General features: G+C 40.4%; 1 protein-coding gene across 3 annotated transcripts in view; it reads left to right on the top strand.

The window, feature by feature from the left end:
• Positions 1-23,003, top strand: part of LOC113958937 (secretory carrier-associated membrane protein 1-like) — a 78,101-nt gene that overhangs the window by 49,179 nt on the left and 5,919 nt on the right. For all 3 annotated transcript variants that reach the window (XM_027667576.1, XM_027667578.1, XM_027667577.1), the window contains 4 exons: positions 2,469-2,597; positions 14,978-15,137; positions 18,618-18,719; positions 21,190-21,307. In XM_027667576.1, coding sequence (XP_027523377.1) covers positions 2,469-2,597; positions 14,978-15,137; positions 18,618-18,719; positions 21,190-21,307 — 509 coding nt within the window. The remainder of the gene's footprint in view (positions 1-2,468; positions 2,598-14,977; positions 15,138-18,617; positions 18,720-21,189; positions 21,308-23,003) is intronic.

The following is a 23,003-nucleotide window of genomic DNA, read 5'->3' as shown; positions in this document are numbered from 1 at the left end:
TTGGAGTTCTTTACTATAAGGGTGGTGAGGCACTGGAACAGGTTGCCCAGAGAAGTTGTAGATGCCCCATCCCTGGAAACATTCAAGGTCAGGTTGGAAGGGGCTTTGACCAACCTGGTCTAGTGGAAGGGGCCCATGGCAGGGGCGTTGGAACTAGATGACACTTAAGGTCCCTTCCAATCCAAACCATTCTATGATGTCTTCACTCTTTTCAGGTTCTGTGCAGTATTGCACTTGAGCTTATTAATGTGTGCTGCTTCCTATTTCAGCAAGCTCATTTGGGCATGCCTGAAAATCCCTTTCTGGGCTTGCATGAAGCTAGTTTGGGGGTAACTGCATTCATAGTGTAGGTATGCCATTGAAGTTATGTTAATTGACCTTGAGATGGTAACTTGTGTGGAATGAAATAACTCTGAGGTAGATTTTTGCTTATCAAGATACAGTCTTGGAATATGAATATCCAAAGTGTATTTAGAAAAATACCACTTGATTTTTGATCTTAGACCAACTCATCAATCTGTCTTTCAGTTTTAGTTGAAAATTTTGAAACTTATGCCACAGGGGTGGGAAAACACATCAGATAATGTTCTTAACTAAAAACTTGAACTATTATATCTTATTTTTTCTGTGACCGTCTTGAAACTATCGGTCCTGAAAGAAGTAACCATATACTGCAGAATGGAGATCTGCCTTATTATCAGATGTTTCATATAAGAAATCCCAAAGAAGTTTTTAATATGGATGGGAATATTGCTTGGTTGCCTTCTGTATGCTCCCTCTGTAAATCCCCTGTTCTAAAAGACTTGATAAAAAATGTTCAGTGGAAGAGGCAGAAAATTTAACAGATAATTAGTACCTTGGACCTTTTTGGACAGAACTGTCAGCTTCATCTTGTCTGAATGGCAAAAGAAATAATGCAAGTGTGTAATCTTTGCAAGTTTTCTGTTCTTATGTGGTGGGTTGACCTTGGCTAGATGCCAGGTGGCCACCAAGCCACTCTGTTGCTCTCCTTCCCAGTTGGACAAGGGAGAGATAATAAGATTGAAAACTACTCATAGGTCGAGATAAGGCAGTTTACTAAGCAAAAGTGAAAGTTTGCGCATGCACTTACACATGCACAAGCAAAGACAAAAAAAAGAGGTTTATTCTCTACTTCCCATCAACAAGCGATATTCAGCCACTTCCTGGGAAGCAGGGCTTCAGAACATGTAGCGGTTGCTCCGGAAGGCAAACATTGTAAATAATGAATGCCCCCCCTCTTCCTCCTCCTTTTCTTGGCTTTTATATCTGAGCTGACGTCATATGGTATGGAATATCCCTTTAGTTAATTTGGGTCAGCTGGCCTACTTGTGTCCCCTCCCAGGATCTTGCCCACCCCCAGCCCCTTGATGGGGGGAATGTTGGAGAGACAGTGCTGATGCTGTGCCAGCACTGCTCAGCAGTAGCCAAAACACTGGTGTGTTATCAACACCTTTCTAGCTATCAATGCAAAGCACAGCACTGTGAGGGCTGCTATGGGAAAATAAACTCCATCTCAGCAAGACCCAATACAGATGAACTGCTAGTAAAGATATGGTTGAAGAGAGCAATTGCAAGCAAAACCTTGTCAGAATCTCAAATAAAGTTTCCTTTAGGTTAGTCTCTAATTCAGTTCCACTTTTTGAATATGGTGATTAATGTATCTCTTGCATCCAGAATTTGAAATTCTATGGTAAAGGTTTTTTGTCGTTATCTCAGTTGAATCTTTGAGTCTATGCTTGTATTGACTTGTGTTCCATAGAATGTATACTCTAGTCTGTGAGCATACAGGAAATACAAGCAACTGATACTGTGTTGTCCTTTGTGGTATCCTCATTCTGTCACACAATCAAAATATATTGATGCTGTAGGGCATCTTCTGTAACAAAAAAAGTAGTTTACAACATTTAAATAACTACCTTTCTTCAGGCTTATGAGCTTTTAGGTAAAGCTTTGACTATAAACTGAATTAGGAACTGGTTCCAAATGTTAGAGATATCCAGGTATTACAAATATCAGGATTCTGAGAATGGAGAATGTTTTTCAGTTCCCAGTCTTTGTGTTCTACAAAGTATGAGAGTATGGTGGGACTTAGGGAAATGTGTATTTAAAAGTCAAGTAACTCTGTGAAATTTTGTGAAGAATTCTCTTTTCTCATTACTTTATAGGAAATGTCAGATGCCTACTTAGTCTTTTACATAGATAAAATATTGTACTTTCCTTGATCTGTCTGCACTTCATTGTATTTTATTTCTGAAGTTTATTTTTAGTGTTGTGTGAGGATTGCTAATAAAACCTTGGGGTTTTGGTAGCCCAAATTATCTATACACTTGTGAAACATGCATAAAACAATTTGAACAACTCCAAATGCATCTCTCTTTCTAGTATACAGAGATTAAAACTGTCTTATAGAGCACCTTTTTTCCTTTTTTTTTCTTTCTGATTTGCAGGTAGAAAAAATAACTGGCCACCTCTTCCTCAGAATTTTCCAGTGGGTCCATGTTTCTACCAGGACTTTTCTGTAGACATTCCTGTAGAATTTCAGAAGACAGTAAAGATTATGTACTATTTGTGGATGTGTAAGTATTTTTTTTTAAAGAAAAAAACAAGTACCTATTTGAACTTGATGATAGATACCTGCTACTTTGGCTTTTGCAATATCTGTAATGAGAAGTTTTTTTAAATTCAGAAGTCAAATGTTGAAATCTTTTTGTTAGCTTCAGTTTTAAAGGTATTGGATTATTTAATAAAAATTTCCATGAAAAAAGGAGAATTACCCTAAGGCAATTTGGTTATAGTATATTGCAGTTTTCTGTTTTAAATATCCGTGTTGTAAAATGAGCTTTGACCTTTTATTACTTTATAAATAATTTTACTATTTTTAAAATCAGCTTACATATTAAAATATATAATTTACCATCAGTGTTAATAGACTTTTGAGTTTTAGAAGTGTAATATCCATTTGCTTTATAATAACATAGTTTTATATAGTTTAACATAGTTTCAGTCTATAGTGGAGACAATATAATTTTAGTCTATTTAAAAAAATATTGTAAATTAAGTTAGTTGAAGAATCAGTCCATGTTACAACTGTCCTTTGTACACCAAGAATGCTCTACACAGTCTTTGTGGGGTTAATTTTGCTTTCATTCAGGTGCCATGTTTTGGCTGGAAAAATGGTGAATGAACCAAATGTACAAATGCCACGACATTTGTTTTTTCTGCCTTGTCCAGTGTGATGAGAGCCTAATAAATACTCTGAGACTGATGAAATTCCAAAGATTTAGGTGCTTTGATGCCATTAATATATTTTTAGCATACTTAAGGGGATGTGAATTTCAGAACTCTTCTGTATTTATTTTTCAAATCTGCATAATTTTGCCTGTTAATCTGGTAATCTTATTACTGTGATTGAACCATATCATTGAAAAACATAAAATGAGCAGTCAGCATTGAATCAAATAAATTCCATGTCATCGTAATCCACAGCTTTTCATATTCATTGTTGGGTTATTAATGTTTAAGCAACTAGATCCACTGTAGAAGGTGGGACTAGTCACTCTCATAAATCTGGCAGATATTTAAGTTTTATATGAAATCTAAGATCAAGTACTCCAAAATTCTAGGATAGTTACTAATTCTGGCCATTTGCAGGATTGAGTTCTAAAAGTGCTGTATGTTTCAAACACAAGGTGAAGTTGGGCAGTGAGAATTGGATTAATACTGGTTTTTCCTTCTTATGGCAATAAATAAAGGAAGCAATGACATTATAGTATTTCAAAATGTTTACAAGGTATGCTCTTATACTAACTAACATGACAGATTATCTAGGTAGACAGATTTTTAACTGTCCTCTTGTTCTTTTCTTTCTTTAGCTCTTGTGCTCTCTGACTTAGGGATTACTCAGGAAGGAAAGAAGGAAAAGGGCATAATAAAGGAAAAGAAAGACAAAATCTATTTCAGGCTAAAAAAAAAAAAAGATTGAGTATAGAACTTTGTGCCTTAGGGTTGGCTGTTGAATCAATCCTCGTGGTTCTTCTTTCTATGGGGTTTGGCTTTGCTTCCTCAGTGGAGGCACTCATTACTATAGCAAACCAACCTGTTTCTCCTTGTTAGTCTACGCTACATTTTATTTCCTCTTCCAGAACTTCCTAGACCTTGTAAGGTCTAGGGGGCCTGTGAACATGATCACGCTTGGATAAATCTAGTACTGCTTGCTCAGCACTTCGTAAAGTAGGTTAGTTTCCCTCTTCCTTTTTAGCAGCCCTAAGAACACACCTTTCTATTTCATTTTTCTGGGTTTTGTTTTGGTTGGTAGCAATTTTTATATCTTTATTCATGGTTTTTATGTATCTGAGGAAACTTTTACCTCCTTCAGATCCAAATGCTCTTTATCTCTGCTTGTATCCCTATTCTGTGAATTTATCCTTTCTCTATTTTTATCTCAAGTTGGAGTTTTCGGATTCCTTGATGTGGTTTTCTCTTTGCACAAATTTTTTTGTTTTTTTTTTTTCCCCCTGGGGAGAGCTTTTCTTTTTTTAACTGACTGACTGCTCCCATGTTTTTGTGAACTGCAGCAATCAATTAGCAATGGCTTCTGTCAGCTGCCGGTGGAGCTTTTCTATATTATCTTGTTTTTGCAACCATTGCTGTTCTAGTTGCTTGCAGATAGATTGGCAGTTATCCTGGCTCTGTAGCATCAGGCACTACTTTTTAGATCTTTGTATGCTGTTACTAGGGAAATGTCCCATGTCTCTTGACTGTTATCTGACACCAAATATTTTTTTGTCAAAAAGCCTGTTTTCCAGCCATTTTTCCCACAGGCTGATAGCATGTGTAAAATGAAGAATAGTGATTTTCAAAGTATATTTCTTACTTGAAGTTGCAAGCTGAAGAGCTGCTGAATCTCATAGAAAGCTTTTGTAGCATTTGTGTTTGTTACTTTATATAGGCTGTGAATGTTTCCTTTTTCTATGAACAAGACTTTTAAAGGTTTTCCAAAGACAAACGAACTATAGATTCTGGTGGGAATATACCCTGAGGTGACAACTTCCATGGGTTTTTTTCCATTTAGGAGCGTTTTGTTTCATCCATCCTTTCTTCTATCTGAGGATACAATCAATAGTACATATAACAGTCTGTGTTGATGTTTGTTTTGCCTGTTCCTAAGAACCTCCAAAAGGATGGACACTTCATAAATTCCCCCAAGCCTGTTCTAGTGTGTTGTCATCTTTATCCTTAGTAAGTGTTTACATTATGTAATTTAATTTTCCCTTCCTGTGATTGATCTCCCCTGTTCTGTCCACCGTTTTTATGGAGATACATTTATGCCCATTAGCCATCATCTTTTGGCTAAATTAGAATAGTCCCCTCAGTCTTTCTTTGTACATCATGTTTTCTAGACATCTAATTTTTTGTTGCTCTCTTACAGATTTGCCACTTGGTCTACTCCATATTATTATGGGATTTTTAATGTGTAGCATCGAGAATTGGACAGTGTGGACTGCGTCCAATATTTTAGCTCAAGTCCTAATGTACTGTGTAGAGTTAAAAAAATACTTTGATGTTTTTGATAGTATGTGCTTGTGTTCTGTGCTGATCTAAGCTTGTTTCAGAATATATTTTTTCTGATGAAAAATACTTGTGTCACTTGTAAGGTGTGTTTGCAAATGTCTTGCCCTCTCCACAAAGGGCATAGCAGACAAGGAATAAAAGGCTAAACTACATTTGAAACCACTCTGATGTGCTCCAAGGTTGTGTACGATCAAATTTCACCAGCCTTGTCCTCACTTGCCAGTTGCCATGTGTCTTCAAAGCCCTCCATTTTTCAGGTATCCCATTTCCCTTGATTCACTCTATTACAGGGTGACAACCCAGCTGGTTCCTGAAAGAAGCACATTCTTTTGTCACATATTCTAGTGAGGACTTTGGTTTCCCAAGAATACCATCAATAAAACATTACTGAAACGAAACTTATTACAAAAATCCATTTTCATATGGTCCCGAATGGGACTGAAAAATAATAGTCTTGATAATGTAGATGCCTAATAGCATCAGTGCAACTTGTGATCTTTATCTACAATTCACTGCCAAATGTTAATGGATGATAAAATGTAGTTAATTAAGATAGGGAACGTATATGTAAGTAGGGTTCTTCTATACAAGGAAGATGACACTAATAAAAGTGAAGTTCATAGAATCATGGAATATTAGAATGGTTTGACTTAGAAGGGATCTTAAAGATATCCAGTTCCAACCTCCTGCCAGAGGGAGGGACACCTTCCACTAGACCAGGTGCCCCATCCAACCTGGCCTTAAACACTTCCAGGGATGAGGCATCCACAACTTCTCTGGGCAGCCTGTTCCAGTGCCTCATCACCCTCACAGCAAAGAATTTCTTTTTAATATCTAATTTAAATCTACCCTCCTTCAGTTTAAAGCCATTACCTGTCCTGTCACTATATGCCCTTGTAAAAAGTCCCTCTCCAGTGTTCTTGTAGGCCCCTTTACATTCTCCAGTGTTCTTGTAGGCCCCTTTACATAGTGGAAGGTTGCTATAAGGTCTCCTTGGAGCCTTTTTTTTTCCAGGCTGAACAATCCCAATTCTCTCGGTCTTTCCTCATAGAAGAGGTGTTCTATCCCTCTCATCATCTTCACGGCCCTCCTCTGGACTTGATCCAACAGGTTAATGTCCTTCCTGTGCTGGGGGCCTGTTACAACCCGCCCCAGAAAAAGGGAGGGGGGTAACCCAGGTTTTTATCAATAATTCCCTTGAGGTGCATTAGAGTGAAACGACACTGAATAATCGGTGTCTGAAAACATATACTGGTAAGATTTATTTTAACAATTCTGTATCAACAGGCATGCTAGCAGTTTGGGTGTTGTCATATAACAATGTGGCATAGAGATAACCTTTGGGGGGGGGAGAAAATGCATAGGGGAGAGAAAGGCAAGATAAGAGTAAGGGAGAGTAAGGGAAAGAAAAGCTGAGAGTGGACAGATGTATATAGTCACCGCCCACAGGGTCCAGCGATGAAACTTAGTAGTTGCAGCTTCCATGTCTGTCAGTTGAAGTGGTGGCCTTGATCTGCTGGGGGTGAAGGAGGGAAGCCCCCACGCTCCAAGAAGTTATGAGTTATTATATCCATGGTCAGTGTCACAGGCCATGCCTCGAGCCTCCAACCTCTCCTTGGGCCTGCGCAGAGCTTTTTTGTCTGGTCTGGTTCCCGCCTTCAAGACTGGCAGAGGGGGGGATGGGCTCCTATGGGCCATCAGAGGTCCTGCCGCTTCAGGGCCTGACACCTTCAATTGCCCATCAGAGGTACAATGCAACAGTCAAAAGCCTGCAAGCTGGGCTCTTCACTGGAGGGAGGGACAGGCCCAACTGTCCATCCGAGAAAAAGTCAAAAGCCTGCAAAAGTCTCCTAGAATGCATAAATCATTAACCATTTCGGTCTCTGACAGGGCCCCAGAACTGGATGCAGTACTCCAGGTGGGGTCTCACGAGAACAGAGCAGAGGGGTAGAATCACCTCCCTCAACCTGCTGGCCACACTGCTTTTGATGCAGTCCAGGATACGGTTGGCTTTCTGGGTTGCAAACACACATTGCCAGCTCATGTCCAGTCTCTCATCCACCAGCATCCCCAGGTCCTCCTCCACAGGGCTGCTCTCAATCCCTTCATCCCCCAGCCTGTGTTGATAAATGGGAATTGCTCTCAGCCAGGTGCAGCACCTTGCACTTGACCTTGTTGAACCTCATGAGAGTCCCATGGACCCCCTTCTTGAGTTTGTCCAGGTGGAAGGTATTTAAACCATTACCCTGAACATGAAAACACGTGTATTCATACAACAGTAAAGCTTATTACATCACTTAGCAGAGGTTTGGCTTGCAGCAGGCAGAGAGAAGGGTGAGTAGAGTGAGGGAAGAATTGTCAGTGAATTCCTGTCTTCATCTCTAGCTTGTTAATACTCAGCTTTTATGACTGGGATTCTCTGTGACAGTAGTGAAGTAGACCTGTGTTGCCAGTTTTATTGTGCTAGTAAGTATCAGTAGTGGGTGAGACATTGCTTCAACCCTCTTCTGCAGTGATGGTATTCTTTTAAAACTTGTCCTGTTATTGTAACTGCAATTACAAAAAAAAGTAATAATTTTGGAAAGTTCAAACTCCTTCAGAATGTGGACTTTTCTAGTATTCTAGAGGGTCTCCCTGTTTTCCAGTATTGCCTAGAAAAAGTAAGACTGCCCCTTATTAAGCTTTTTCACATTCATCAAAAGAAGGTAGGAATTTGGATTTATATCTTTTACTGTGCTTTATGAGGCGTACACATACAAATTCTAAAATTAGTTGCTTTGCTAACCTCTTGGAGCAGTGCTAAGATGTAGATACATTAAATGCTCTTTGTTTAAAAGTATGAAGCTTTCTGTTTCTGGCAACTGTTGAAGGAAAATATGATTTGTCTGAGGGAAATGTATTTTGAGTTCCTTTAGCCCTTTATGCATTGATGTGGGCATTTTGCTTTAAGATTTTTTCCACTAAGTTGATTTAGGGCTTATTTAAGTACTAAATAAGGGGGAAGCAAACATCTTTAAAGAGTATTTTTCAGAATATTTATTATCTTGCCAGTTCTTCACAGTCAAAGCCGAGGTGAGCTGCTCTGGAGCCAAGGCAGATCTTGGTGTACAGGGGGGTTTCCTGAGGCAGGGAAATGCCAGGACAGCAGAGACCCACCAGGAGCCTACAGCTCTTGTGAGGCCTGGGCATTGCCAAAGCAACTGCAGCCACCCCCACACCTATAAAAAACAGCCTAAGGAGTGCTAGTGACCAGGGTGTGGCACAGCGATTTGTGCGACAGTTTGCGTGGAAGGGTGCACAGGAAGAGCTCAAAAAGCCCATTCACTTGGTGGTCGTCACCCTCCCAGAAGGAACTTATCTGTGGTATCCACACAGCAGAAAGCTATGTCCTCTGCACTCACCAGAACTGATGTGGCAGTCTAGACAGCTCCCACAAAAACATGTAGCCACCCACATCTCAGGCTGGAGGACATGCCAGAGACTTTCACTAGTACCTGATGACAGTAGTGAGAACACCTGTGTGAGGTGTGACCAAATAGATGATCTGCTCAGCCTGGTGGCAGAGCTATGAGAGGAAGTAGAAAAGTTAAGGAGCATCAGGGAGTGTGAGAAAGAGATAGATTGTTAGAACCGTGCTCTGCCCTCCCTGAGACAGAAACAGGAACATTCACCTGAAAAAACACAAGACTGGGGGATCCTATATCCTCCCCCCACCAGGCAGAAGGCAGTAATTTAAAGGCAAGTCTACACTTCAGGTGGCAGGTGAACTGCCTGCCTTGCCTTCCCAAGTGCCTCTATATAACAGGTATGATGAGGCTCTGGATCTGGAGAAGGTTAGTCAGTTGATGTGGATGATGGTCCATCTACACCAAGGTCAGAAATGCATACCCCCTGTATCACAACCACCTCCGTGAGGGAGAAAAGACAGGTTATAGTTGTAGGTGACTCCCTTCTGAGGGGAACAGAGGGTCCGATATGCTGGACAGACTCTCCTTTTAGGGAGGCCTGCTGCCTCCCTGGAGCTTGGGTTAAAGACATCATTAGGAAACTTCCTAGCCTGGTATGGTCCTCAGACTATTAGCAATTATTTCTCTTCCACGTGGGTGCTGATGAATCTGCAACACATAGCTCAAGGGCAATCAAGAGACTTCAGGGCCTTGGGACGGTTGGTAAGGAAATCTGGGGCACAGGTTATTTTTTCCTCTATCCTTCCAGTTGCAGGCAGCAATACTGGAAGAAACATGGGCCCAGGCTATTGATATATGGCTTCGTGGCTGGTGTCAACACCAGAATTTTGGTTTTTTTGATAATGGGATGGCCTACATGGCACCAGGCCTGCTGGTGTCAAATGTCATTCACCTTTCTCAAATAGGGAAGAGGGTCTTTGCTCACAAGCTAGTGGGGTTCATTGACAGAGCTTTAAACTAGACATGAAAGGGGAGGGGGATAATATCAGGCTTGCCCATGGCAAGCCATGGGACAATGCACCAAGGTTTGAGGGATGGGGTGCTAGCAAGGAACCTCAGCCTGTTGCTCTAAGATGTATTGGGTACACTGGAGCACACTTGAAGCATTATGGAGATGAGCCAGGGTCTCCTGAGGTAATAAGAGCCAACAGGGAAACACCCATGAAATATCTCAAAGGAATTAAGGGGTGTTTCTCAAGGAAGGTGACATGGCTGACAGCCCAGCTGAAGTGCCTCTACACCAATGCATGCAGCATGGGCAACAAACAGGAGTTGGAAGGCACCGTGCTGCTAGAAAGCTGCAACCTAGTTGTCATTGCTGAAACTTGGTGGGATAAATCCCATGACTGGAGTGCAGCTACTGATGGCTACAGTCTGTTCAGAAGGGGAAGGAGGGGTGGAGGGGTTGCCCTCTTTGTCAAGCTGTCTCTGAAGAATAGCCACAAGCAGGTCAAAAGCTTATGGGTAAGAATCAGAGACCGAGGCAACAAAGGGAACCTTGTGGTTGGTGTCTACTACAGGTTGTCTGATCAAAGGGAACCTATTGATGAAGCCTTCTTGCTCTAGCTACAGGAGGCATTGCACTCACAGGCTCTCGTCCTGCTGGGGGACATCAACTACCCTGACATTTGCTAGCAAAGTAGCATGGCAAGCTGTAGGTAATACAGGAGACTCCTGGAATGCATGGAGGATAACTTCTTGACCCAGGTAATAGACAACCCTACCAGAGGGGATGCGTTACTGGACCTGTTGGTCACCAACACAAGTGAGCTAATCAGGGACGTCAAGCTGGAAGGCAGCCTGGGCTGCAGTGATCATGCATGCACTGGTGGAGTTCGCAGTCATGAAGGATACGAGTCTGATGAAGAGTAAAGTTAGGACCCATAATTTTAGGAAAGCAAGCTTACAGCTCTTCAAGGAGTTAGTCAATAGAATCCCCTAGGAAACTACCCTCAGGGACAAGGGAGCAGAACAGAGCTGGCAGATCTTAAGGCATTCTTTCAGTAAAGCAAAAGATCTCTCAATCTCCAAGTGTGAGAAATCGGGCAAGGAAGGCAAGAGACTGGCAAGGGTGAGTCAAGATCTACTGATCAAACTAAAGGATGGGAAGGAAATGCACAGACAGTGAAAGCAAGGACAGGTATCCTGTGAAGAGTATAGGGACACAGTCTGGTTGTGTAGGAATGGGGTCAGGAAGGCAAAGGCACAACTGGAGCTGATCTTAGCAAGGGATGCAAAGAATAATGAGAAGGGCTTCTACAGCTATGTCAGCCAGAAAAGGAAGGTCAAAGAAAGTGTACAATGCAATGAACAAGGCTGGCAAACTGGTAACAATGGACAAGGAGAAGGCTGAGCTACTGAACAACTCTTTTGACCCAATCTTCAATGGCAACCTCTTTTCCTACACCTCTCGAATGAGTGGACACCAGGATGGGGACTGGGGGAGCAAAGTCCCTCCCACTGTAAGTAAAGATCAGGTTCATGACCACCTGAAGAACCTGAACGTACATAAGTCTATGGAACCCAATGAGATGCATTCCAGAGTCCTGAGGGAATTGGCTGATGTAGTTGCCAAACCAATCCGTGATATCTGAAAAGTCACGGCAGTCAGGTGAGGTCCCCGGCAACTGGAAAAAGGGAAACATTGTACCCATATTTTAAAAGGGTTGAAAGGAGGACCCTGGGAACTACCAACCTGTCAACCTCACCTCTGTGCCTGGGAAGATCATGGAACAGATCCTCCTAGAAGCTATGCTAAGGCACATGGAGGACAGGGAGGTGATCCGAGACAACCAGGATGGCTTCCCCAAGGGCAAGTCCTGCCTGACAAACGTAGTGGCCTTCTATGATGGAGTGACTGCATCAGTGGACAAGGGAAGGGCTACAGATGTTATTTATGTGGACTTCTGTAAAACCTTTAACACAGTTCCCCACAACATCCTTCTCTCTAAATTGGACAGAGATGGATTTCAAGGGTAGACTATTTAGTGGATAAGGAGCTGATTGGATGGTTGCATCCAGAGAGTAGGTGTCAACGGCTCAGAGTCCTGATGGACATCAGTGACCAGTGGTGTCCCTCAGGGGTCTGTATTGGGACCAGTCCTGTTTAATGTCTTCATCAATGACATAGTGGAATCAAGTGCACCTTCAGCACATTTGTAGATGACATCAAACTGAGTGGTGTGGTTGACATGCCTTGGGGACAGGATGTTGCAAAGGGACCTGGACAAACTCGAGAAGTGGGCCCATGGGAACCTCATGAGGTTCAATGTTAAGGAAACTTTCCCATCTGACCATTCAGGAGCCACTCTGGGAGTTACACCTGCACCACCTCAGACTTGTAACTACTAGGACTGAAGCCCCTTCACAGCGAGTGGTTCCAGTGAGCCAACGCATGCCCTGCTTGACTCCCTACACACATCACACTCACACAGTCAGACATGTTTCCCTTACTAGCTTGACCCTACATTTCCTGTAGCAGTCTCAGACATCTGATTCCTTTAAGTGTTTTAATTGTGCTGCCACAATATAACAGCTTGAACTAGTACCTCCAGGGAGGAATCCCTGAGCTTTTATAGTCTTACAGTCTGTGCACCCAATCCAATGGTGATATGTAGGCTGGGGTCTTCTCATTGTTCATTGGCTCCTGCAGAGTCTCTGGGTGACCAGCCACCTGGCTGATCATAGCAGGTCTGTTTTCCCTGCTTGCAAAGGGTCAGTACTAGTTCATGGCTTGTTGCCTGGGACTCCAACCATTTCCCCCCACCTAGCACGCAATTTGCAGCTTGCACTACAGCTTGCACATGGAGCTGCCTGCGCTAGATGTATTCCTCAACATTCAGCAAGGCAAAGTTGTGCTGGTTTTGGCTGAGGTAGAGTTAATTTTCTTCACAATGGCTGGTATGAGGCTATGTTTTAGATTTGCACTGAAAACAGGGTTGATTATATAGAGATGTTTCTGTTACTGCTGAGCAGTGCTCACACAGTGTCAAGGCCTTTTCTATTCCTTGTACAGCCCCACCAGTAGAGTAGAGTGGAGGTGCACAAGAAGTTGGGAGGAGACACAACTGGGACAGCTGATCCTAACTGACCAAAGGGATATTCCATATCGTATGGCATCATGCTTGCCATATAAAGCTGGGGGAAGAAGGAGGAAGGGGGAATGTTCAGAATTATGGTATTTGTCTTCCCAAGTAAACATTATGCATGACGGAGCCCTGCTTTCCTGGAGATGAGAAACACCTGCCTGCCGATGGGAAGTGGTGAATGAATTCCTTGTTTTACTTTGCTTGTGCACATGGCTTTTGCTTTCCCTATTAAACTGCATTTATCTCAACCCATGAGTTTTCTAGCTTTTACCCTTCTGATTCTCTTCCCCATCCCACTGTGGAGGAGTGAGTGAGCGGTTGTGTGGGGCTTGGTTGCCAGCTGGCGTTAAACCACAACACAAGTGCGAGGTCCTGCACCTGGGTTGGTGCAATCTCAGATATCAGTACAGACTGGGGGATAAAGGGATTGAGAGCAGCCCTGCAGAGAAGGACTTGGGGGTATTGGCAGATGAAAAGCTGGACGTGAGCCAGCAACATGCGCTCGCAGCCCAGAAAACCAAACCTATCCTGGGCTGCATCAAAGGAAACATGGCCAACTGGTCAAGGGAGGTGATTCTGCTCTTCTATTCTCTCTTCTCACCTGGAGTACTGCATCCAGCTCTGGAGTCCTCAGTTCAGGAAAGACATGGACCTGTTGGAGCAGGTCCAGAGAAGGACCATGAAAATGATCAGAGGGATGGAACACCTGCTCATTGCAGGGGGGTTGGACTAGATGACCTTTAAAGGTCCATTCCAACCAAAATCATTATATGATTCTTCTGTTAACTTTAACTTCCAGTAGAATAACTAGAGTGTTTATGTGGAGTTAAATAATAAATCATTCCTGTAAGGAGCTGCTTATGCACTCTCATTCATAAATACTCTATTTTGTCCTGGTCCACAAGGACAGAAACTGTCCTCTGATATAACGAAATCACTTCTGAATCCCTGGTTGTTGCTGAACAAAGACAGAAATTCATGTTAAAATTTTAAGTCTGGCAGAACTAGCTTTTGTGCCAGATAGCATGAAAATAGTAGTTGTAATGTTTCTTACTACTGTTGTATCTTTTTTTGTTCCAAGAGATAAATATATTTCAAGTAAACTGCGAAGTTGTAATGCCAATGCATTTTCTTTAGTAGAAATTCAGTAGTTAACCATTAACAAGGTCTGCCAATGAGAAAATGTCAGTATTGAGCTAAGCTGAGCACCAAAAAAGCAGATTTTTAAGACCAATATTATAAGAAATATTTGAGTATTCAATATGTATTAAAGGTTCTAGAACAGCTTCTTGCAGATCTTGTTTTACTGAGAAGCCTTTTTACTTAGCTGATTTTTTTTGCTCTGTTACATGTAAGACAAAGACCTTTCATTAAAAGGGTGGGGGTTTTTTTAATTTTCCTTTTGTATCGTAATATTAAGGCTGACAGTCCTGCACTAATTTACTTGCCTGATTGTAAGAAAAAATAATTAACTAGCATGTTCAAAAAAGTACAAATATCTATCCAGTAATTACTGTAGAATAAGTATCAGTTATTGCAACTGTAGAAGCCTCATTTTCATTTCAGGTTTGAAAATATTTTGACAGATTTTTTTTCCTTGCTATACACCTGATATTACTTGAATTTTCATGTTCACTACTTTCAGTTGCAAACGTTTGCTTTAACCTGAAACTTAGAAAACTATAAAAACAAGCGTATTGCTGAGAGAGGATTTATTGTCAACATGCTTATGTTTTGTTTAAAAATGCACGTTTTGGGTATTACCTTAACAATTGTAATAATTTATTATATGAACATAATTAAGACTTTCTTTTGCTTATGCTTCTGCAGTCCATACAGTGACACTGTTTCTTAATATCTTTGGATGTTTGGCCTGGTTTTACATTGATGCTACACGAGGGGTTGATTTTGGATTGAGTATCCTCTGGTTCTTGCTTTTTACCCCTTGTTCTTTTGTCTGCTGGTACAGACCACTTTATGGAGCTTTCAGGTAAGAACTTCAGCTTGACTTAAAATATTTTTTAAAAATACTTCACTTTGCTGAAATGCATGAACATTCCAGAATTTGCTTGTTTATCATTAAGATAATCCTTCAATATAATTTCATTAGAAACAAATAGAACATTTGCCATTAATTTGGTTGGTGTATCTGAAATGTCGATGGCAGTGGTTAGGATTATCATAGACTATCCTTTAAAATATTTTAAAACTATTTACTCCTGAGAGCACTGAAGGTCCAGGAGTGCATCTGAAATGTTTGTATACCAATGCATGCAGTATGAGAAACAAGTAAGATTAACTTGAAGCATCAGTTCCCAGAGCTGTGATATCATTGGTATTAGTGGGACTTAGTGGAATGAGTCCCACGACTGGAGTGCTGGGATGGAGGGCTACAGGCTGTTCAGGAGGGATAGGCAGGACAGGCGAGGCAGAGGAGGAGTTCCACTGTATGTAAGGGAGAGGTTTGATTTTACAGCCCTTACAGTTAGTGATGATGTGGGTGAGGATTAGAGGGATACAAAATAAAGGAAATGTCTTAGTGGGTGTCTACTACCAATTGCCCAGACAGGATGATAGCACTGATGAGTTATTCTATAGGCAGTAGAAATCTTTGGATCAGTGGCCCTTGTCCTCATGGGAGATTTCAACTTCCCTGGCATCAACTGGGAATACCATATTGCTGTGACAGACAAGTGTGGGAAATTCCTGAAGTTTGTGAAAGCTTACTTTTTAACACAAGGACTCAGGGAGTCCACTATTAAAGATGCCCTCCTAGACTTGTTTGTGAATAGAGAAGGATTCATGGGAGATGTGATGGTAGGTGACTGTCTTGGCCACAATGACCATGGCTGAATTTAAAATTTTCAGTGTAATGAGAAAAAAGGTCAGCAGAGTTCTAAGCTATTCAGGGAACTACCTAGCAGAGTATCCTGATTTTGAGGGCTTAGGAGTCCACAAGTGCTGGTCAGTTTTTAAGAACCACATTTTAAAAGTGCAGGAGCAGGCAATTCCAGTGTGTCAAAAGCCAAGCAAGTGGGGCAGAAGACCAGCTTGGCTGAACAGGGAGCTCCTTGTGGAACTCAAGAGGAAAAAGAAATTGTATGATCTCTGGAAGAAAGGTCAGGCTTAGCAGGAAGATTACAGAGCCATGGTTCACATATGCAGGGAGAAGACATGAAATGCCAAAGCTGAGCTAGAATTCAAACTGACCAGTGTTTTGTCAGACAAGAAGGACTTTAAGTATGTCAATAGCAAGAGGAGGGCTAAAGAAAACATTGGACCAATACTTGATGGTCATTTGAATAACAGGGATAAAGAAAAAACAGAGATATAAAATGCTTTTATTGTCTCAGTCTTTAAAAATACTGAGTCAGAGGACCATGAGTGTGGGAACAGTGACTTTCCATTTGTAGACGCTGAAATTGTAAGGGACCAACTGTATCAGCTGAATGTTCATCAGTCCATGGGGCCTGACAAGATTTGTCCCAGAGTTCTGAAGGACCTACTGCATCTTATGGCAGGACCCCTCTCGATCATCTACCAAAGATCTTGGGAGTCTGGGGAGGTCCCTGCTGACTGGAAGCTAGCCAGTGTTATTCCAATCTACAAAAGGGCATGAGGGAAGACCCAGGGAACTACAGATCTGTTAGTTTAATCTCAATTCCTGGAAAAATTATGGACGAGGTCATACTGGGTACTGTTGAAAGACATTTAAAGAATAATGCAATCATCAGGCACAGTCAAGATGGGTTCACAAAGAGAAAGTCCTGTTTAACTAATTTGATATCTTTCTGCGATAAAGTCAATCACCTAGTGGATGAAGGGAAGGCAGTGGATGTAGTTTTTCTGGATTTTAGTGAGACTTTTGATACTGTCCCAAACAGCATCCTTCTGGACAAGTTGTCCAACTGCAAGATGAGCAAGTTCATGGTGTACTGGGTGAAGAGCTGACTGAAGGGCAGAGCTCAAAGGGTTGTAGTGAATGGGGCTGCATCTGGCAGGTGACTATTCACTAGCAGTATTCCTCAGGGTTCAATTCTGGGGCCAGTCCTGTTCAATATTTTTATCAATGATCTGGATGCAGGAGTTGAATGCACCATTAGCAAGTTTGCTGATGATACTAAACTGGGATGTGCTGTTGACTCTCTCAAGGGACAATAGACCTTGCAGAGGGATCTAGATAGGTTGGAGCACCAGGCAACCATTGGTGGCATAAAATTTAACAAGTCCAATTGCCAGATCCTGCACCTGGGACAGAGTAATGCTGGACACAAGTATAAATTGTGAGAGGAGTGGCTGGAGAGCAACCCTGCAGAAAGGGATGTGGGGATGCTGGTCGACACCAGGCTCAATAGGAGTCAGCAGTGAGCCCTTGCAGCCAAGAAGGCAAACTGCATTCTGGGGTGCATCAAACACAGTAGAACCAGCCAGTCAAGAGAGGTGATTATCCTGCTGTATTTAGCAGAGAGTCACCAGTATTTTTAATTGATAGCATTTCATTTTCATCATAAATCCTACATATTCTCTCTTAGTAGTGTTCTTTTATATGAAATAATTATTCCTGATTTGGTGGAGTTCAGTGTCATGTGATCTTTCAGGGTTTTAGATTTCCTTAGCATTTCTTAGTGAATATTTATTGTTTGGAAAAGGAAAACTACTACTTGCATATTCAACTTTCAATCATTTGTTCAACTGAAATAGTCATTGAACTGAATTTGTTGAATAAATAGAAATTAACAAATTCCCTTCTGCAGAAAGAGCTATTACTGGCAAATTCTGGTTCACTGACTTAAGTGATTTTTAATTCCTTTAGAAATTTGGTAGAAAGTATATCATGCAGTCATTAATTTTCATAGTAATACATTGAGGTCTTTGAGATTCTGCCTGTATGTTTATATTTGGGGTTTTTTTCACAGGCTTTTAATGCTTTCCATCTTTGTCAGGGTAGCATTTTAGTAATTTAAACAGCAAACATTTTGTATATTTTATTTTAAAACAACAGCTGCTTCAGTATTCTGATCTGAATTGTGTTTCAGTAATTCCATATTAGATTTTATTGTCTCTTACAAGTAAAATATTTTCTTCTCATCATGCCAGCACTGTGAACTTCAGTCTGAAAGTGGACCAGATTTTTGTTCTTAATGCATTGTAGCAAAAGTTGTATGTTTAGTCTAAGAGGCCCTGCTGTGTGCTGAACGGAACACTAAGAAATAGTATCTGGCTGTTTTTTAGTCTTGCCTCTGTTAGAGGTGCAAGTGGCAAAAGTACTATATTAAAGAAGTAGCAGCAGTTCTTATAAATAAACACTCTACAAACCCACAGAATTGCTGATATTTCAAGTCACCATCAATAAAATATAAAAGCACTTTTCCTCTAGTTAATGCAGAAAAAAAATTTAGGTTGGTACTACAATATATGTAAAAAGTAATAAATTTCCTGGCTGCATTAATTTCCCCCCCCCCTCTTTCAGGAGTGACAGTTCATTCAGGTTCTTTGTGTTCTTCTTTGTATATATCTGTCAGTTTGCTGTACATATACTTCAAGCTGCAGGATTTCAAAGATGGGGAAACTGGTGAGTATTCTGCTTTCTGTAGTATTGTACTGTCTGTAAGACAAACGCTCATATTTGATATAGAAACTACAAACCAGTCTGTGTTTTTAAAAGAAAAAATAATCTTGTGTTCACTGGAATTCTTACATTTAGCACTCAAAAAAGCATTTTTGGAGTGCTCTTAACAAGAAAAAGTATGTGAAACATATCCCAAGAGTGTGAGATACTTCTGTTATTAGGTTAGTCAAAATTTTCTTTCAGTGTAAGCCACTATCGTGGTTTCACCCCAGCCAGCCACCACCAAGCTCCACACAACCACTTGCTCACTCCCCCACCAGGGGGATGGGAGAGAGAATCGGAAGGGTAAAAGCTGGAAAATTCATGGGTTGAGATAAAGACAGTTTAATAGGGAAAGCAAAAGCCACACACACAAGCAAAGCAAAACAAGGAATGTATTCATTGCTTCCCATGGGCAGGCAGGTGTTCAGCCATCTCCAGGAGAGTAGGGCCCCATCACATGTGACAGTTACTTGGGAAGACAAATGCCATCACTCCAAACATTCCTCCTTTCCTCCTTCTTCCCCCCACTTTATATACTGAGCATGATGTCACATGGTCTAGAATATCCCTTTGGTCAGTTGGGATCACCTGTCCTGGCTGTGTCTCCTTCCAACCTCCCACACACCCCCAGCTTCCTTGCCAGCATGGCAGTTATGAGAAGCAGAAAAGGCCTTGGCTGTGTGTAAGCCCTGCTCAGCAATAGCAAAAACAGCTCTGTATTATCAACTCTGTGTTCAGCAAAAATCCAAAACACAACCCCATACCAGCCACTGTGATGAAAGCTAACTCTACCCCAGCCAAAACGAGCACAACCACTTTGAACTACTCTTTTATATATTACCTCTCCTCTTTTAGTGGTGTATGGAGAAGTAATTTGCTCTATATTTAGGATAAATAAATAAACAAAACTTGGAGAAAATGAGAATAACTTAGGCTGTAATATTTTACTCTTTGAATATTATTTTGTATCGTTTGTTATTTCTAATTATATTAATATACTGATGAAATTTATTGCTAAAATTTGAAGAATGAAGCAATAATGTATTTGAGTTAATATAGTGTTATATCTTTGATATTATTTGAAAAACTCATTTGTCTGAGTCAGCTTCTTATTCTGTAATAGTTGATTTTTCATTTTGATGGTTATAAATATTTAAGCTTTTAATTGAAGCTTTTATATAGGTATAGTTTTATTTGAAGCTTCAAGGTCTAATATTAAGATTTTACAAGGAAAAGCTATTGGGAATCGCTCACCCTTCTTGGAAGAAAAACAAAACAACAAACTTGAATTAACAAAAAACATGGTTGTAGTAGTCAGCTGATAGCATGGAGAGCTATGACTGGCAATAATGTACCTGGGTAATGACATTTCTGTGTATCACTGGTTTTCTGCTGACCTCCAAATGTACATAAGGCAGAAAAAACATCATTACTTTAGAACTGGAGTGTAAGAAAAAATCCTGCTTTATTATTTTTGCTCTCAAAGCCACTATTTTGCTTTTTCATAGATACCTCGATTGACATGAACAAAGTAAAAAAGTGATTTTAGAGGACCAACTCTCCAAGTATGGGGTGTGTGCTTTTAAGGATACTTGGGTAAGGGGTATGAAAAGTAGCAGATCATCATCAGATGCTAATTGCAGTTTTGATTTTGGAGTTCTGTGGTAGAGTCCAGTTGAACATAGGGAATATCAAAGCAATTTGAAACAAGTAGAAGAAAGTTTTATGGTTGTTTGGGTTTACAGAAATTTTTTACTCTTTTTGGTGAAAGAATCTTTTCTGTCTTAATGTGTTATTTTTCCTAAGGCAACCTGATTTTTGTGAATTCAAGTTTATGTTGATGTTTCAAATTTGAAGAATGGGGAAATATTTGAAGTAGATACTGATATAGCAATCTGTTCTCTTAATCTGACACTATCTACTTAAAAAAAATATATTAACCCCAATTGAGGAAGCATCACTGTGTGGATACAATGAAATTAATTTTCCCACAGAAGCTCTGTGTGTGTGCCATATTTTTTCTTTTCTTTTTGAAGAAGTTAGACGCTATCTTTTTAGGGAAATTTTCTCTTCCACAAAGTTATGTAGCCTTAAATTATTCTGAAATGACAGTATGACAAAAAAAACCCAAGAAGTTGATGAGCAACTCTCTACTGTCTTTCTTAATTTCTTCACAGCTCTCCTCAAGAATAATCATCTTTGCTAAAATTTTCCTTATAGTTTCATTGCATGTGTTGGGAAAATTGCAACTAAGCTATAAAAGCTTATTATAGAACAGAAATATGCTCATGTATAATTTTCATTAGTTTTTCTTCAAAAATATTCAGTTGATCAGAACCAGGATATTGTAAAACTTCCCTTGATGTGGATACCTGTGGTTGAATGGTTCATGTGCTGTGCTAGTCAAGTTTGTCTTTTCTTTTTTCTTCAGTGGGTGGATTTCATCTCTTACTGGTCTTAATAAGAGTATCCCTGTTGGCATTATGATGATAATCATAACTTCACTTTTCACAGCATCTGCTGTTATTTCATTAGTTATGTTTAAAAAGGTAAGTTACTTATTATTCCCCTCTTCTGTTTTCTGTGTTCTGGAATTTACTTTCCTGCTTGAGAGGTACTCGCTCAGAAAGTAATGGGGATTAAATTATATTCTTGGGCATGTACCTGTGCCTTACCTTTTAACAACTGTGCTTAAGTAGTACTTTTTTGCTTATACTGTCATGGAATTATGAAATGCTGTTTTAACAGTGCACTTATTTCTGCAAACTAAAATGGGGAAGGATAGCTTTGAATAAGAGAAGTTGGGAGGTGAGCCCCCAATGAAAGGGTAGGTGAATGCACTGGATACTAAGATAGGGACCTGTAGATGCAAGATTGCAATTTTCAAATCTGTGGTTATTCATCAGGCTGAGTGAAGCATGATTCAAATGATTGCTAAGTTTCAGCTCATATAAAAATCATTCCCATTAAAATCAATAGGAGAGTGAGATGCCTGGCACCTCGGAAAAGGATTTTTATTTCTCTGTATTATTTTAACATTTTGCTGTCAATTAATGATTGCATAGCATAAAAGCTCAGATGCTTTTCTCCCTTGGTTTCTTTTTGTGAATTTCCATCCAGAAGACCTCAGTTTAGATAATAATATTCTAGTAAGTATTTTATGTTGTTTTGATTAAATGTAACTGAGAATTCTGCTACTGATGTGCTGGTAATTCTAATAATTCAACCTCAGTTACAGTTACACTTGAAGGTTTTCATGTACCCAAACTCTACTGGCCTATTTACAGTAAGGTAGAAACTTCCCTTCTCCTTGTTTGATTTTTGCATAAATACTCAGGTATAAGAGAAAGAAACTGTTACCTTAAGATCAAGAGCCAAAAAAGACTCCAGGCAAATTTAGTATAGAGATAAGGAGCAGTCCTTTACTGAAGGCCTTCTCATGCAAGGAGTATACATGGCGCATGCACCACCCGTGTCCAGGGGTTCCACAATTTATGGTCCGATCCAAGAACCACCCGTCCCCAGATCTGCCCCCCTGGCACACCTCCCCGGAAATTGAGATGGAGGTCCTAAGACCCCTGTCCTTCCTCATTTTTCCTCTTCTTCATGGCACCTACTGTCTTTTGGAGCTTCTCCAAGGTTCTGGGATCGAAGGTTGCTTTGACTATGATGGTATCTTGTTGTTCAGGCCTGGGGTGTGTATGTTAAACAGAATGAAGGCCTGCCTTGAAAGGAGTCTAAACAAACTTAAAGAATTTAGAAAATTTGATATGAAATAGAGTAATAGGGTTGGGAAAGTGTAAACTACAATTCTAAAGTGACAGACTATATAATTATACTAAAAATCTACATTTACTACACAGCTACTTTAAAACCTACAAAAAGCTAAAAATCCTAAAAATCCAAAGGCATCAAAAGAAATGAGAAATATATATGGTGAGCATTTTTTACACTCCAGACATGCATCTGGATTCTTTTCAAAAAAACATGTATACTCAGATATGATCTGATGACGTTTATAACAACAAAAAAAGTTACAACATGAATTTTCCTGCTACATTTATAGAATCATAGAATCATTAAGGTTGGAAAAGACCTTTAAGATCAAGTCCAACCGTCAACCCAGCACCACCACCATGTTCATCAATAAACCATGTCCTCAAGTACCATATCCATATGTTTTCTGAACACTTTCAGGGATGGTGACTCTACCACTTCCCTGGGCAGTCGGCTTCAATGCTTTAC

The sequence above is a fragment of the Corapipo altera genome, unplaced genomic scaffold (assembly GCF_003945725.1).
Source record: "Corapipo altera isolate COAL_440 unplaced genomic scaffold, ASM394572v1 60972, whole genome shotgun sequence".
NCBI classification, from domain to species: domain Eukaryota; kingdom Metazoa; phylum Chordata; class Aves; order Passeriformes; family Pipridae; genus Corapipo; species Corapipo altera.
The sequence above is the reverse complement of the archived record's forward strand: the minus strand, read 5'-3'. Positions and strand labels throughout refer to the sequence as shown.